Genomic DNA, 17,853 nt, shown 5'->3' on the forward strand with positions numbered 1-17,853 from the left:
CTTTTTTGCTAAGAGTGTATATTTACTTAGCAAACAGAGGATCGTCGATTAGTAGTATATATGCTATGTAATTTTTGCAAGCAAGCAGAATACACAATGGAATTTCTCTGATATACTTCAAAAAGAACTATAAATATTTTTTGAACTGAACAAACGGTATCACAGTACTGTTCGCTCTGTGTGTTATATACATGTAAACAAAAGTCACTGCTTCTTCAGAGATCTATCAAGTGGCACCATGGTTAACAAGATACTTGATACATTTGTACATCATGTACAGAAATTTGCATCTTGATAGAAACATGTACACTGCTTAAAGCAAACTGGACTATGCAGATACTTTAGTTACATCTTGAAAAAGGTTTAATGCTAAAAAACAAACTGCAGAAGAAAAAAGAGGTATATGTTCCAGCAAGCTTCAGATAACACCACATGTACTTCTGGAGGTGCTCCTCAGTCAAACAAATCTACAAGTTTTACATACATGGATATTCAATGGAAAACAATTAGCAACATAAGGTAGACTGGATTCAAGAAACATTGTACAAGTGTACATACCTAATATCTAGCTATATATAGAAAATAATACTGACCTGGGTACTTTTTTTTTTGCGGGTGTACTGAACTGGGTAATAAGAGAAAAGAAACAGAAAAAAAAAAGAGCTTAAAAAACTGTTTACACCAGGAACTGTAAGTAATCTGATCTACGGACTTTGTTAAGGTGTTTAAGGATAAATAATTAATTAGGTAGATTGGGTGAGAGAAGGTGCTTCTCATCTAGTTCTACAATCAGTTTGGGCAATGGCCGTGACAGTTAAACAGTGAACTGGACAATATGCTCAATATACTGACGAACATACTCACTTGATTTACTAGAATTTGCATTAACGGGATGATGAATGGGTCTCATATCCTGACTAAACTTGAGATGAATATAGCCATTATTTGGTCTCGCTAATACATTGACTACTCCATTATTAGAAGAAAAAAATGCAGAAAATACTGCATGCAACCAATTCGTACCAGATCTATGATGGTCTACGCACTGTTGACTCAAAGAAAGATTTAGAAGAAGAAGAGCAACTAGATCTAACCAGTGATTGGTGGACTCCAAAGTTGCTTGCGGTTGGAGAACTTGGAGTAGACTTTTTACGCCCACCAGTAAGAACTGGGTTCCATTGTTCTCATGGATGGCACTCGGTTGTTGGCGACGCGGAAGGCAACGATCACCGGATTCCAGCCACCTACAAAGAAGACGAGAGTTGAGTGCCTTGTCGATCTGGTTTCAAACATGAGAGTCAGGCGCCGGCCCGAAACAAACCTGGTCGGTCAGGCCGTTGTTGGCCGGTGAGAAGATGAGGCGCTGCCAATGGAAGCTGCTGCGGAGCGAGCTCCTTCTCTTGGAGGCCGATGTAGACCTCCAAGCTCCAGGCGTGCGAGCCGGCGCCGCCGTCGCGCGCCGCCGCATAACGCCAATGAAACGGGAGGAGAGATGGATAAGCGCATCGCATATAAAAACGCCTAAAAAATAGGACCAATAACCTCTGTTTGTTTTAGATGGATCTTTTTTCACTTATTATTTTTAAGTAAAAGCTAAATGGGTGCAGGAGTACGTATATATATATATACACACACGGTCGCGCTAAACTAAGCGTGCGCGCAAAACATCTAATCCTACGCGCCGGTCGGTGAGCCGCTTGGGCTGGGCAGCCACACATCCGCCATACTAGAGAAAATGAGGGTAAAAGCAAGTGCAAATATCGTAACGGGTCTAATTTTTGTTACCCTCCCTTGCGCCTCACCCCTGCGCGGCATCTCTGTTTGCTAATTAATCACAGTAAAAAAACAGTGTATATGGTAACGAGATAAATGCTTTACGGATTCCACGCGTCTTACTAAGACCCACACCTCCTGCCACTAAACAGTAAAAGTATTAGGAGTAGCATATACGGTAATGGAATTGAAAGGCTGCACACACACCACTACTAGATCCTCTAATCGTAAATGAAAGATCATCTAGTAATTGGTTTATCATATATTGAAAGTAGCATTACCATGCATAGTGCATGTTAGTAAAAAGTGAAGCAACCTCGTAAAAGAGAACACTGATGATAATAGACATCACTACATTACTATGTTCACTTCAGTCTGTTACTACATTCCATTAACTCATTGCTACATGCAAATTTTCCTAATCGTGCACAGCTACATTATGCAGAAATTATGCGGAGAGGCGCAATGAATATGGTCCATTACTACATTCCATTAACTCGTTACGTTGGATTTTTCTCCCATGCTTTAGCAAATGAAGGTAAAAACACTAGTGAATATAGTAAAAAATTTAACTTTCATTACTACAGCCACACGACTCATGATGGTAATAGACATCAGAACATTACTATGTTCCCTTCACTCTGTTACTACATTCCATTAACTCATTACTACATGTGAATTTTCCTAATCGTGGATAGCTAGATTTATGCATTACTACATTCCATTAACACATTACGATGGATTTATGGCCCATGCTTTTGCAAATGAAGGTAAGCATACTAGTGAATATAATAACACGTTTAATTTCTGTTACTACAACCATGCGAGTCACCCCCGCCCCACATGTCTACCCTTACTATTATACTGATAATAAAAATATCATACACACAACACTTGTGTTGAGTTACTGATATCACACAATAAAAATGTCGCATACTTCGCCCTGCGTCCAGGCATGTTGTGTGTGTGCGCTACTGTGAAGACCTTGTTGTATGAACCAATGTACTAACTTGTGTCTTGACGCGATATATGCAAGATTATCCATCGCAACTGACTCTTTGCTTAGTGTGTTGCGCCCACAGTTAGTTGTAATTTGCTCTATTCCAGCTTTTCTTTGAAAAAATTTGCAGGTAAGTTTTCTTTTGTTCTGGTTGCATATTTGTGTATTTCTGCCTTTTTCAGTCACACCTTTTTACCTTCTGTGGTGGCTCCATATTTGCATATTTCTTCCTGCCATTTATGTATTTTTCTTTGCAACTGAGGCGGATCTTTATTTTTTTAGTTGATACGCTTCATGACGCTTTTTTAGTTCTTCATTGGCCTGTGCATACTGCTCTCTATCTTTTTCCCTTCTTTGTTTCTTAGCTTCCGTGACTCGAGATTGCCATCCAAATTGCTTGCCTACATGTGAGTTTCGTATACTGTATGAATCTGTTGTTGATTAAAAACTGATATAATTTTTGCATCATAAATAGAGCATAGGTAGCTACGTATAAATAAATTTAATTACGCTGGACATAGTATCAGAATCATGCTTTTCTTTGAAGTAATTTAGAAAGTGAAAAAAATGATATTAAAGTAAGAGCATTGTCGTATACACCATGTTTATTGTCCGACGACTTTAGTACAACTTTGTATTTCAGTCTATCGGTACCTAGTAATAAAACACACCACACCGGCAGGTTAACTATTGCACTGACATCAGACAATAAAAGCATCGTATATGCATCCTAATTGTTCTCATTTCTCCATAGTATCAATGTTTGGGTTAAAATGATGTTTAAGCTGGTTGTCAGGTTCCTCCGTACCACGTTCAACATGACGGTCTTAAGGGACATCAAGCATGGCATCTTCTTCCTGATCCAGAAAAATAACTTTTTTGAGAACAACTAAAGACTATGTAGCCATGACATGTAAATGCCTATGTTTTAATGTTGATGATTTATTATGAACTCGTATAAATCTGGGTCAACAGCTCCTCGAGATAATTTATGTATTTACTTCATTTGGGCGTCTAGACAAATATGTTTCCGCCTTGTGTGTCATAACCTGTGTAGTTAGTATGAGTACAAAAAAAAAAACAGATGTAAATCCTATTTAAAAGAAAATGTACAGCCAAACCCGGCAATCGTGTGCATGACTCCTTCTTGAGTGAAATTTTGCTTGCCGGAAAGCATCCGATTTCTCACGCGGTAGGCGGCTCTCGCGTGCTCGCCGGCTGGAACGGCGGTGTCGGCGGATGCTACGATTTGCACCACTGCTTTGTTTCTTCACCGAAGATAGCAGGCTGTTTTCAAGGGTTGTCCTGCCGATTATTCTATTCTTAGTTTTTGCCATCTGAGTCAATCGTACATCGTCGACGCTGCCCATTGCGCTAATCCAATCCGATTTTTTCACAACCTTCTATTATTAGAGAAGTTTATATGCCTTTTGTTAGAATTAATGGGCTAGGCCCATAGCAATTTCTGAAATCTCAAAGCCCATGTATAAAATGGCAAGTGGTGGTGCTAAGTTTAGTCCCATCTTGGAAGTTGAAGAAGAGTTGGACCTCTTTATATAGTGGGTTCTCTCCACCACTCTAAGTGGTGTGTGAGAAGAGAAAGGGAAAACCACACGCGCGCTCGCTCGCCTCGCCTGGCCGTGGCGAGGCGTACATGCGCGTGAATGGTCCGCCGAAATCCGGTCCGTCTCCTTGCAGGAGCGCAGCTTCCTTTTGCCGTTTTATTTTTATGTCTTGGCAGACAAGTTTTTGATTTCTTGTCCGGTAAGTATACGAATTAGAAACCGAGTCGGTTTGGGATTGTGGTCGCGACACAATACCGCCTTTGGTCCTAATATATATACAGCTACCGGCTGCTGCCAGAGACACACCGAAAAACACCTAGGGTTTTGCCTCATCTCACAACTTGCGCCGCCATCGTAGTCTACTCCATCCCAAACGCCGGCGTGCATCGGCGCGTGGGAGAGCAGGTCTCCGGAACCGTTCGTCTTTGCGATCCTGCACCGGGAGAGGACGAATTAGGTTTTTGGGAAGCGCTGTGCGCGACTGCTCAAATTCGTCATCACGGGTCGTCTTCCGTCCAAGTCGGGCGGTGCTACTCATCATCGTATTCATCGCCGTCAGCAGCAGATCGTCGCCAACATCGTCATCAACACTGTCGCACCCATAATAGCTAACGATCAGTACGTCCAACATCCTCTGTTCATGTCTGTTTCTACAGCTATTGTTACGTGTTTGCTGCTGTTATGCATGTCTTGCTGTTCTTCTAGTTTGCTAGATTATTGCATGCTAGTATCTCTTCTAGTCATGAATTATTTACTGGAATTAATCATGAACTTGCCTAATATTCCAACAATCCAAAAACCTAATTGTAGGCAATTTCCTGAGTTAACTATGGCTGGATTTGCTGATGCACTGAGGCCGGATAAGTTTACCGGTGTGCACTTTAAGAGGTGGCAGGTGAAGACCACGCTCTGGCTTACTGCTCTGAAAGTTTTCCACGCTAGTGTTGGTGCTCCAGAGGGAATAACCGACGAAGATCGGAGAAAATTCCAGGAAGCCAATACTATGTTTGTGGGATGCATTCTGAGTGTTCTTGCTGACCGTCTGTGTGATGTGTACATGCACATAAACGACGGAAAAATTCTGTGGGATGCACTGAATGCAAAATTCGATGCAACAGATGCAGGCAGTGAACTGTACATCATGGAGAGTTTTCATGACTACAAGATGGTGAATAACCGTTCTGTGGTTGAACAAGCTCATGAGATACAGTGCATTGTGAAGGAACTTGAACTCCTTAAATGTGTTCTACCCGACAAATTCGTGGCTGGGTGCATGATTGCAAAGTTGCCTCCTTCATGGAGGAATTTCGCCACAACTCTGAAGCATAAGAGACAGGAGATATCAGTTGAAAATCTGATTGCATCTCTTGATGTTGAAGAAAAAGCTCGGGCTAAAGATACCACTGAAAAAGGAGGTGAGGTTCAGCCTACTGCTAACATGGTGCAGAGGTACCCACAGAACAAGAACAAAGGGAAGAACAAACCTGTTTTCAACAAGCCTACCAAGACTACTACTTTCAAGAAGAAGAAGTTCAACAAGGCTGAGCTAGAGTGCTACGCCTGTGGGAAGCCTGGACACTTTTCCAAGGAATGCCCTGAACGTGCAGACCGCAGAGGGAAAACAAGCTCCAAGACTGTCAACATGGTGACCGCTAGCAATACTGATGGGTATGGTAATTTACCTATTGTGCTTTCAGTATTTCAATCATCTTCGTGGTGGATTGATTCGGGTGCTAACGTTCATGTGTGTGCTGACATCTCCCTGTTTACTTCTTATCAGGTCGCAAGGGATTCTTCCGTCCTAATGGGGAATGGGTCACATGCTTCTGTTCGTGGCATTGGCACAGTGGATCTGAAGTTTACTTCGGGAAAGATCGTGCAACTAAGGAACGTGCAGCATGTCCCTACTATGAACAAGAATCTAGTTAGCGACTCCCTTCTATGTCGAGATGGATTTAAGGTAGTTTTAGAGTCCAATAAAGTAATCGTGTCAAGATTTGGACAATTTATAGGAAAAGGCTATGAGTGCGGAGGCTTGTTCCGCTTTTCTCTTTCAGATTTTTGCAATAAGTCAATAAACCAAATTTGTGCTAGTGTTAATGATGATGCAAGTATTTGGCACTCTCGTTTATGTCATATTAATTTTGGTTTAATGTCTCGGCTATCCAGCATGAGTTTAATTCCGAACTTCACAGTTGCCAAAGGTTCTAAGTGCCATAGTTGTGTGCAATCTAAGCAACCTCGAAAGCCTCATAAGGCTGCCGAGGAGAGAAACTTGGCACCTCTAGAACTCATACATTCTGATCTTTGTGAGATGAATGGTGTGTTGACAAAAGGTGGAAAGAGATATTTCATGACTTTGATTGATGATGCGACTAGATTTTGCTATGTTTATTTGTTGCAAACTAAAGATGAAGCATTAGACTACTTTAAAATCTATAAAGCTGAAGTTGAAAATCAACTAGAGAGAAAGATCAAGCGTCTTAGGTCCGATCGTGGTGGAGAGTATTTTCCAAAAGTTTTTGATGAATTTTGTGAGGAACATGGTATTATTCATGAGAGGACGCCTCCCTATTCACCTCAATCAAATGGAGTGGCCGAGAGGAAAAACCGCACATTGACTGACTTGGTGAATGCCATGTTAGACACTGCTGGTTTATCTAAGGCATGGTGGGGGGAGGCTCTATTGACTTCATGTCATGTCCTGAATAGAGTTCCCAACAATAATAAAGAGAAAACCCCTTATGAGGAGTGGGTTGGGAGAAAACCATCACTTTCTTATTTGCGCACTTGGGGATGTTTGGCAAAGGTCAATATTCCTATTCCTAAGAAACGCAAACTTGGACCAAAGACAGTGGATTGTGTCTTTCTAGGGTATGCTCAACGGAGCATTGCTTATAGGTTTTTAGTGGTAAAATCTGAAGTACCTGATATGCATGTTGATACTATAATGGAATCTCGTGATGCAACATTTTTTGAGAACATATTTCCTATGAAAGATATGCATAGCATTGCTAGATTTTCTTCTGAGATAATTCCTGAATCTAGTACAACTGATGAATATTTCGAACAATCACATGAGGAAGTCCTTGAGAAGGATAACAATGAAGTTCCTAGAAGGAACAAGAGACAAAGGATTGCAAAATCCTTTGGTGATGATTTCATTGTATACCTTGTGGACGACACACCCAAGACGATTGCAGAAGCATATGCATCTCCGGATGTAGATGATTGGAAAGAAGCTGTTCATAATGAGATGGACTCAATTCTTTGTAATGGAACTTGGGAACTAACTGATAGACCATATGGTTGTAAACCTGTGGGCTGTAAGTGGGTGTTCAAAAAGAAGCTGAAGCCTGATGGTACTATTGATAAGTACAAGGCGTGGCTAGTGGCCAAGGGCTACACTCAGAAAGAAGGCGAAGATTATTTTGACACCTATTCACCCGTTGCTAGAATGACCACCATTCGAGTGTTACTTTCCTTGGCTGCCTCTTATGGTCTTATCATTCATCAAATGGATGTAAAGACAGCTTTTCTCAATGGAGAGTTGGAAGAGGAGATCTATATGGATCAGCCTGACGGGTTTGTGGTAAAGGGTGAAGAGAGAAAGGTGTGCAAGTTGTTAAAATCTTTGTATGGTCTGAAACAGGCACCTAAGCAATGGCATGAGAAGTTTGAAAGAACTCTAACTTCTGCAGGATTTGTCATTAACGAGGCTGATAGGTGTGTTTACTATCGCCATGGTGGGGGCAATAGTGTCATATTATGTTTGTATGTGGACGACATACTGATCTTTGGTACAAACATTAATGCAATTAATGAGGTCAAGTCTTTTCTATCGAAAAGTTTTGACATGAAAGATCTGGGAGAAGCCGATGTAATTCTAAACATCAAACTTATTAAGGATGAGAGTGGGATTACATTAACGCAATCTCACTATGTTGAGAAGGTCTTGAACCGATTCGGTTTTATGGATAGCAAGCCTTCTCCAACACCTTATGATCCCAGCGTGACACTCAGAAAGAACAAGAAAGAAACGAGAGATCAATTAAAATACTCTCAAATTGTCGGTTCACTCATGTACTTAGCTAGCGCTACAAGACCAGATATCTCTTTTGCTGTGAGCAAACTGAGTAGGTTCATGTCCAACCCGGGTGATGATCATTGGCATGCACTAGAAAGGGTCTTGTGCTATCTGAGAGGTACTATGAGTTACGGAATTACTTATTCAGGGCATCCTGCTGTGCTAGAAGGATATAGTGATTCAAATTGGATCTCCGATGTTGATGTACTTTACGCAACAAGTGGGTATGTATTTACTCATGGTGGTGGCGCAGTGTCATGGAGGTCTTGCAAGCAAACCATATTGACGAGGTCAACTATGGAAGCAGAATTAACTGCTTTGGACACAGCTACTGTTGAGGCAGAATGGCTGCGTGAGCTCTTGATGGACTTGCCGGTTGTTGAAAAACCTGTACCGGCTATTCTTATGAATTGTGATAACCAAACGGTTATCGCTAAAGTGAACAATTCTAAAGATAATGCAAAGTCATCAAGACACGTGAAAAGACGTTTGAAGTCTGTCAGGAAGTTGAGAAACTCCGGAGTAATAACTGTTACGTATATACAAACAGACAAAAACCTGGCAGATCCCTTTACAAAGGGACTATCACGAAATGTGATAGATATTGCATCGAGGGAGATGGGTATGAGACCCATAGATGTTACACCATAGTAGTAACCCAATCTTTGTGATCGGAGATCCCGTGAATTAGGATCTGGGAAGAACAAGCTATTGGTTAACTGAGGAGAGTAATAACTTATGATCGTCTCCAAGTGAAGATGCAAAACTCTCAGAGCTGTAAGGCTCAGATCTGTAAGGCAGGTTGGCAACATGCCTTAATGTGGTTCTATTGGCTATAATTAGCAAAGATGCTGTCCTACAGAGCAGTCTTGAAAGAACACACCTATATGAGTTCTGACTGTAAACGTCGCAGTCTATGAGATTTGGGTGATCTCTAGTAAGCTCACGAAGAGACCAGGGAGTATGACGTATAAGCTCCAAACCGCAGGGTAGCCTACTGGCGGTCAGGTACTGGTTAAGACTTTGAGTGAAACCTGTTCACACAAAACTAGCAATTCAAGGCATAGTCCATTGTCAAGTTGTGAATGGATGTAGCTTAAAGTTCTAGGCAGAAGTTCAACTTAACAGTCTCTGCTGAAACACTGGTATATTAAACAAGTGATGAGAGAAGGCAAATCTCTAAATGGGTATTTGAGATCTGGTGGGGGATTGTTAGAATTAATGGGCTAGGCCCATAGCAATTTCTGAAATCTCAAAGCCCATGTATAAAATGGCAAGTGGTGGTGCTAAGTTTAGTCCCACCTTGGAAGTTGAAGAAGAGTTGGACCTCTTTATATAGTGGGTTCTCTCCACCACTCTAAGTGGTGTGTGAGAAAAGAAAGGGAATGGTCCGCCGAAATCCGGTCCGTCTCCTTGCAGGAGCGCAGCTTCCTTTTGCCGTTTTATTTTTATGTTGCGACTGCTCAAATTCGTTTTATTTCTATTGTTACGTGTTTGCTGCTGTTATGCATGTCTTGCTGTTCTTCTAGTTTGCTAGATTATTGCATGCTAGTATCTCTTCTAATCATGAATTATTTACTGGAATTAATCATGAACTTGCCTAATATTCCAACACCTTTGCGTCCTGTTTCCACTTGCGGAAATATTCATTTGTCCTGTTCCCGTCCTTCGCTTGTTGCTTGTTGACTTCTGATGCAGCGAGGCCGCCAACGTATAAAAGTTGATGTTTTTGGTCGCAAAGGAGCGAGGTGGGACTATTATTACAGTAAAAACCTTTTTTTAGACAGTAAAAACCTTGTTTAGTAAATTTCCCTCTCGGGGCCGCGAGAGTGGGCCGGGTGTGCTGGGCGCACATGGCCTGGTTCGTTCGCTCGGGCTGGCTTGGTGACGAGCGACGATATATATAGACAAAAATTAGCGTACCTAGTAAAATAGCAGACGGACGAAACATGAAGTGATCTATAAATAGATTATTATAGTACCACTTGGATTTTGGAAAAAATATGAACGTGTTGAAAAAAACTGAAAGTGTAAATTCACAGAAAAAAGCGTATTGTGACGGTGAACCCGACAAAGTCAATCCGCGCTTTATTATTAGGGAAAGATGTGGATGTGCGTGGAACCATGTTCACCTTTGTATTTTTGTCTTTTGTTTGGGCTTTTCTTGACTTTTTTACTTTTTTTTCTGGTTATCCCATCATTGAACAATATGGAGTCATAAAGCAGACCCACAAGTCATAAAGAAAATAAGGTACTGAAAAAGTCTTCTTATAAAACAGACTAAAGAAAAACTGAACAACAGAAATCGCACGGCTGGCCACGAACCTTTCTATCGAGCATGAGTAGGAGACTTGTTTAGTTAAGGGATCTCGACGATCCCTGGCACCAGTGCGCCACTGCTAAACAATTTTAATCCAAGTTTTCTTTTCTTTTCCTTCAGAGACCCGTTCGCAGTCCATCAAGCGGAAGCAGAGAGCACACTCTTGACAAACTCCCGGGGCCGGCAGACTGCCGCCAACGGCGTCGCCATCGGCATTGACAACCCCCCACCTTCAGCCATGTCAATGGCGTCGCCTTGACCAACATCCCACTCAAAGCACTGCACGAGCGTTGCAAGAGTCAAGCCAACAAGGCGCATCGCCAGGCCCTCCCCAGGGCATCGCCTCCGGCCAAGCCCGAACGGCAGCATGGGCGTGGTGACCGTGTCCCTGCCCAAGAACCGCTCCGGCCTGAACTCCTCCGGCGCGTCCCAGACATTGGCGTCCCGGTGTATCGCCCAAGCGTTCACGAGGATCATCGTACCGCGCGGGACATGGAAGCCACCCACAGTGCAGTCCTCCATGGCCTCGTGCGCCGGGATGATCGGGCCGACGGGGCAGAGCCGAAGCGTCTCCTTGACAACACACTGTAGATAAGGTAGATTGGCTAGGTCCGACTCGTCAACCAATCGATCCATGCCGACAATGGCATCTATCTCGGCCCTCGCCTTCGCCATCGCCGCCGGGTGCGTCATTAGCAGCGCCATCGCCCACTCGGTGGTCAGCGCCGATGTGTCGGTGCCGGCAGTGAGCAGTACCTGAATGACAGTCAGCATGGACATGGCAACCATGTTGCTGTCACGGATCGCCAAAATGTCACCCACGCAGTTTGAAAAATATGCTAGCTACTCACCAAGACAATGCCTTTGACGACGGTGTCGCTGTAATACTCGGGATCGGTTTCTTGGTGCTCCAAGAGCACGTCGATTACGCCCTTCTTGTCCACGTCGTCTCGTCCGCCTGCGTTGCGCATCCGCCGTTGGTCATCGATGAGGCCAGTGACGAACGCGTCACGCCTTGCCTGCAGGCTTGCAAGCGCCGCCTCGACGCCGCGGAGACGGTCGACCCAGCGAAGCGCCGGGAAGAAGTCCCCGAAGCTGGGAGCGCCGGTCACCGCAAACGTCTCCTCGATGATCTCCTGGATCCTGCCCACGTCGCCGGCATGCCGGCGCGCGGTGAGCGCGCGCAGCATCACGTTAAGCACCAGCTCAAAGAGCCGGGGCCGGAGCGTGACAGTCCCACCCCCACCCCCGGCGCTGGCGTCGACGTCGTGGAGCAGGTTCTCGACGAGGGACGCGACCTCGGCGCGGCGGTCGGCGGCGAGAGCGGCGACGCGGGAAGCTGAGAAGAGCTCGACGGCAAGGAACCGTCGCAGGCCGCGCCAGTGTGCCCCGTGGGAGGCCCACACGATGGTGGTGCGCCCGTAGCCGAGGATCTCCCCGGCGAGCATCCGCGGCCGGCCTGCCAGCGCCGCGTCGTGCGCCGTGAAGCACTCCTCGGCCGCCGCGTGCGTGGACACGACCAGCGCCCTTCGCGCGCCCAGCCGCAGCGACAGAAGCGGCGCCGCCCCTGCGAGCGCGGCTAGCGAGCGGTGCAGCGTCTTCTTGAGCAGGTGCAGGTGGCCGAGCAGCGGGAGCGACGGCGGGCTCGGCGCGCCGCTGCTCCCGTCCCCCCACCGTAGCCTCAGCCGCAAAAAGACGGCGACGACACCGGCGACGAGGAGGAGTAGGAGTACGAAGACGCCGCCGCTGGCCGTTCCCTCTGTGGCGGCGTCCATGGCTCGTGTCGGCGAGGAAAGATCCGAGACACCTCTCCCACGTAGTAGTGCAGTGCTATGGCAGTCAGACTGTCAGAGACAGCTAGTGGTATAGATATAGAATGAGGAGGATCCCATGGCTGCGGGAATGGGAGGTCCACGCGGGAAGCCGAGAAGAGCTCGACGGCAAGGAACCGTCGCAGGCCGCGCCAGTGGACCAACCAGCCTCTGTTTCGCTTTCATAGGCAAGGTCTCTTTCTCGGGTGTAATGCGTTGTAGATTTCGTTTCTTCGGAGATGCCGTAGAATCTCGCTGTTGGCGTTGCTTCTTGGATTCATCTTCCTTTTTTTCTTGGAGAAAAATGTCTGATTGGATTGACTGATGATAAGGTCAAAAACAAAGGATTGGATCGAATTGCTAGCGTTAACCTCCGTCGGAGGACCGAAGGCTTGCTAGCTAGCCTAGGTTGGTTGGCCCAAGCAAACATCTGTTATTACTTCTATAGAGAAAAGATTAAGCAAGATGTACTGGTGCGCCATTGTTATATATGTTAGAGTTTAACTACTCCCTCCATTCCATAATGTAGTGCCTATAGATTTTTCTGAAAGTCAAACTTTGTAAACTTTGACCAAGTGTATAGAGAAAATTGTCCACATCTACAATATCAAACATGTACAATCTGAAAATATAACTCATTATGTATCCAATGATGTGCACTTGGTATTCTAGATGTGCCTATTTTTCTCTATAAATATAGTCAAAGTTTGTAATGTTTGACTTTTGTAAAAACCTATAGACATAATGGAGGGAGTAGTATACTCTACGTAATCTCAGCTATCTTTCTTCCGTATCTATCTTTATTCCTTCTTGTAAACAAACAGGATTCCTAATCCTTCTCTTGTACCTCACGGCAAGGTATTCTGCCTTAATAAATAAACAGCCGCGGCTCTCCCCTAGGAGAGTAGGAACCCTTCCAGCCCTGGCTCTTCCCTAGGAGAGCAAGGTTCTTCCCTGTGTTGAGTATGTATTTTATGTTGCATGTATATTGGAGATGTGGTCCATCTTCTAGTCTTGTATAGTTAAAGTAGAGGTCTACCCTGTAATTATATATACGTGCATCAGCATCACATCAATACAACGTCTATTGTAATGCAAACTTTCCCGTCTACATGGTATCATCTTGGTCGTTACTCCCCTAGGGCTTGCGCCGCCGCAGCCGCGCCCTCCCCGCACGAGCCGCCGCCGCCTCTCCCCACCACCGCCGCACTTGCCGCCGTCGTGCCCCTCCCCCCTCTCCAGCCGCGCCGCCGCCGCCCGTGCCGCCCGCTTCCGCCTCCCTGCCGCGCCGTCCGCCGCCGCCGTGCACCTCTCGCATGCGCCGTCGTCGCCCGTTGCGCCGCCCCCTCGCTGCTGCCTCCCTCCCGCAGCGTGCCCCCACAGCCGCCACATCACCCGCCGCCGCTGCCTCTCCCGCCCCCACAAACCCTAACCCGACCCGGTGCCGCGCCCGACCCGCAGCCGTCCCGTTCCACCGCCGCTGCTGCCCCTAGCCCTACCCGCGCACCGCCATGTCTTCGCCCGGTTCATCCACGACTCGCTCGTACAACCCGTTCGCCGGCCCCGAGCCCTGCGCCGCCGCCATCCGTGACCTCAACATTGAGGCCCGGGTTGAAAGCACAAGTGCTTCCTGGGTGATTTTGATAATTAATGTCAACATGTCTCTTGTTGGACTAATATTTTCATCTAATATATTTCAGATAAATTCAACATTGGAGTGGCATGGATAAGAGGATGTGGAACCCCTTCCAGATGCTAAGGACAATCATTGGCAAAAGCTCAAGACTCTAGATTTTCATTTTAGTGATCCAAGTTCACATTGAGTCCATAGGAAAGCCAATACTATTAAAAGGGGATGAGGTGTTGCTTAATGGCTTGCTTGCTCAAAGTGCTCAGTGATATGCTCCAAAGCCCTCAACCACTTTCTCATATCCATATATGTCCTAAACCTAAAGTCAAACTCGGCCCCACCGATTTGACCTATCCGGCACCACCGAGTTCATTTGACATAGCCACTGCCACAAACCCTAATCAGTGTATAACGGCTAGATTTTGTGTGGAGGCTATATATAACCCTAATCAGCGTGGTGGATCAGGAATTTGTTTTTTCTTTTGTCTAATAATCTGTGAGTTGATGAAAAGAAAAATCTTAAATCGTTCTGGTAAACAAATACAGTAGTAGTTGGATGGAGACACATCTTCGTTCGTGTAGCCGCGTGCCAGGTGTTTGTCCTCACCGATGCAATAGAGGATTGTCCTCACATAAATTACTCCGTATTTTGTAGTATTTTCTTTTGCGGGGGTATAATATTCTCGTATTTATTTTAAAATGTATACTTGTATTTAACTCACAAAATAATATAAAGTCCTTGACCCGCACAATTACACTCTAACACACGCACAAAGAATCAGAATAACAAAGAGCGCCCTAAAGCAACCAGGAAAACACGAAGATCTCCATAGCTCCGTCTCATCGTCCATAAAGAGAAGACCCCTCTGCAACCAGACCCAAGCAAGTCATCATTTTCAACCACGACATAATCGCCACCATGCTGCTTCCCTTTTTCTGCCTCGACTTCCAAACACTATAGCCCGCGACCTTGACGAGATCCGGGGATCCCCCACCCCGCTGGCTCCTAGACGAAGGTAAGAGCCCCGTCCGCCTGACCGTGAATGGAAGCTGGGGAAACTTATTCAGACGCGACGTCACTGGCCTCGGCAACGTCTCCCTCAACCCTAACCCTACGGAGAACCCACCCGAAGCATAGATCCGAGGTTCTCCCTCCCTCCCGTCGCCGGAGCGGCTGTCAGAGGGAGAGGGAACCAGCGGTGGCGCCGGCGGCACAAAGGGAAGTCGTGGGTGCCTCCTATTCGCCTATGTATGATCTGCTCTTTTTGGGAGTTGGCGAGTTGCTAGATGTGATACTCGACAATGTTTTAATATTATCTACTTATATGAATGTGACTGTATTAAAAATAATAATTTTATATTTAGTAAACACTTATTAAGATCAGACGTCAGAGGCAGGATTGTGCGTGGAGGATGGACGGGGCAGGCGAAACCTCACCTACCAACATTAATGGCGCCGATGCCGCCATTAATGGCACCGCGAGCCTACCTGTCCCCAGTTCCCATCCCGCACCTCCACATCTTAGATCGAGCCGCAGCCCTCTGCAACTTCCCACCGCCAAATCCGGTGCGCGAGATGGTAGGGGGGGGGGACGCGGGACGAGGGCGCGGAGGATGCGCCCCGTTCATCAGGTGGCTGCGTCGTTCCAGCCGCCGGTGCCGGTGCTCCCGGAGATCGACGCGTCGTCACCGGAGGCGCAAGCGGAGATGCCGCGGGTGGTGAGGGAGAGATTCCCAAACCGCTCCAGGTGGCCCGACATCCTCCTAGAGATCCTTCGATTCGCGACATTCGAAGAGCGTGCTCGCTTTGCGGGCGACGACGGAGGGATGGACTACGAGTTCATCTTCTGGGCCATCCAGGAGGCGGAGTCGACAGAACCAAGGCAGGCGGCGCGGTGGGTGCGCTTCAAGACGAGGGCTCAACATACGTCCCCCACCGGTGGTGCAGATCACCAACATCCCGCCGGAATACCTGCCGCCGGGGACCGCCCTTCCGAGGGCCCCCTAAAGCACCAGCACCCCGGTGCGCGGGCCTTGCAGGGTGACCCCGACCTGCAAGCAAGGCGCAGGAGGAACAAGGTTGGATGCAACCTTGAACCTCCGCCATGGCCGGGTGACCGCGGGGAGAAACCTCATCTTCCTGACAAGGTACAAATCATTCGATCCAAAGCTCGTTCATGTGTGGATTTACAAAAAGTTCGATCTGAACCTCGTTTGGGTGGGGATTTTCACGTTGATTTGGGTGACAAATTTGCTAGGGAGAGTTTTCCTGATGCGATTGGAAGGGTTGTCGCTTCGATTAGCTCTTGTGTTTCCCCATCCACCCCTGGATCATTGAGAGTTTCCTGTGAAACTCCGGTTCCGGCAAACCATGCTACCTCCGATGAACTCACTTCTGCGAGAAAGGCTGGCCTGGGTTCAAACCAGCTGGCTGCAGCTATGGGGCCGACCCCTACCCCATCCCCGTTGATCAAAGGATGTGTGGTTAGGAAGAAAACGGGTTTTCAAAAGACGTCTTCTGCTTTGGTGAGCGGGGATGGGGAGGAGGTGGCGGATTTCTTTGGCCAGCTATGGGTTATCCCCTCCCCGACCCACTGTCGCCGCCTACATAAACATAGGCAGGTGCCCCCAAACCCTAAATACGCCATTCCTAAATTGTTTTGGGTTAGGAAGGATCTGTTCTTATCAAAGAAATTCACGGTCCAGGACTGCTTCCCAATCTCGACTGTGGGTCCTTTTGATCCTGTTCCAACTACTTTCAAAGTATCTACCGAGGGGTCAGGATTTCCTAGATCGTTCTTAGAGGCAGTTAAGAGTGGGATGGAGAATCGCGGCCAGATGGCGCAAAGAAATCACCGGCCACCACCGGGGAAGAAGCCCAACCCGCAGGATGGAAAAGCTGCTGCTTCGTCCTCGGGCAACACCGGGAAACCAGGGCGGCAGGGGTGCACAAACCGGCAAATCAAGGGAATCAACCCCAAGCTGCCCCTCCGATGACTACAGCCCCACCACCACCCCCTCCCCCTCCAGCGGTACAAGTCCTTGACCCAAAATACAAAGATATGATCTGTTTCAATTGTAGTTGGCTTGGTCACTATGTGGGGAATTGTGTGGAGCCGAAGAAATGCTTTATCTGTGTTGGGAGTCATAATGTTAACAATTGTGCCGCTTGGGCAAAACTGTGACGCCCCCGATTCAATCATACATTAATCATACACGCAAACGTGTACGATCAAGATCAGGGACTCACGGGAAGATATCACAACATAACTCTAAAAATAAAATAAGTCATACAAGCATCATAATACAAGCCAGGGGCCTCGAGGGCTCGAATACAAGTGCTCGATCATAGACGAGTCAGCGGAAGCAACAATATCTGAGTACAGACGTAAGTTAAACAAGTTTGCCTTAAGAAGGCTAGCACAAACTGGGATACAGATCGAAAGAGGTGCAGACATCCTGCCTGGGATCCTCCTAAACTACTCCTGGTCGTCGTCAGCGGCCTGCACGTAGTAGTAGGCACCTCTAGTGTAGTAGGAGTCGTCGTCGACGGTGGCGTCTGGATCCTGGGCTCCAACGTCTGGTTGCGGCATCCGGGAAGAAGAGGAAAAAGGGGGAAAAGAGGGAGCAAAGCAACCATGAGTACTCATCCAAAGTACTCGCAAGC

At 46.6% G+C, this 17,853-nt stretch overlaps 2 protein-coding genes across 2 annotated transcripts; both read right to left on the bottom strand.

The window, feature by feature from the left end:
- Positions 1-214: 214 nt before the first annotated feature.
- Positions 215-1,526, bottom strand: LOC123050404 (uncharacterized). The gene is made up of 4 exons (XM_044473207.1): positions 1,343-1,526; positions 1,095-1,246; positions 594-625; positions 215-467 (listed from the first exon to the last, which is right to left on the bottom strand). Exons 1-4 carry the CDS (start codon positions 1,466-1,468, stop codon positions 454-456), a joined length of 324 nt encoding a protein of 107 aa, XP_044329142.1. The 5' UTR covers positions 1,469-1,526; the 3' UTR covers positions 215-453.
- Positions 1,527-10,599: 9,073 nt separating this feature from the next.
- LOC123050405 (cytochrome P450 81Q32-like) lies at positions 10,600-12,676 on the bottom strand. The gene is made up of 2 exons (XM_044473208.1): positions 11,597-12,676; positions 10,600-11,501 (listed from the first exon to the last, which is right to left on the bottom strand). Exons 1-2 carry the CDS (start codon positions 12,518-12,520, stop codon positions 10,884-10,886), a joined length of 1,542 nt encoding a protein of 513 aa, XP_044329143.1. The 5' UTR covers positions 12,521-12,676; the 3' UTR covers positions 10,600-10,883.
- Between the last annotated feature and the right edge of the window lie 5,177 nt (positions 12,677-17,853).

This window comes from Triticum aestivum, chromosome 2D, assembly GCF_018294505.1.
Source record: "Triticum aestivum cultivar Chinese Spring chromosome 2D, IWGSC CS RefSeq v2.1, whole genome shotgun sequence".
NCBI classification, from domain to species: Eukaryota; Viridiplantae; Streptophyta; class Magnoliopsida; order Poales; family Poaceae; genus Triticum; species Triticum aestivum.

Bases quoted from the DNA above. Each gene is read 5' to 3' on its own strand.
- LOC123050404 (XM_044473207.1), bottom strand. From the start codon at position 1,468: ATGCGGCGGCGCGCGACGGCGGCGCCGGCTCGCACGCCTGGAGCTTGG. The intron at 1,247-1,342 runs AACAACGGCCTG...CGTCTTCTTTGT, and splicing joins GCCTCATCTTCTCACCGGCC to AGGTGGCTGGAATCCGGTGA. The intron at 626-1,094 runs GTTAGATCTAGT...CTTATTACCCAG, and splicing joins TTGGAGTCCACCAATCACTG to TTCAGTACACCCGCAAAAAA.
- LOC123050405 (XM_044473208.1), bottom strand. From the start codon at position 12,520: ATGGACGCCGCCACAGAGGGAACGGCCAGCGGCGGCGTCTTCGTACTC. The intron at 11,502-11,596 runs GTGAGTAGCTAG...ACTGTCATTCAG, and splicing joins TCGTCAAAGGCATTGTCTTG to GTACTGCTCACTGCCGGCAC.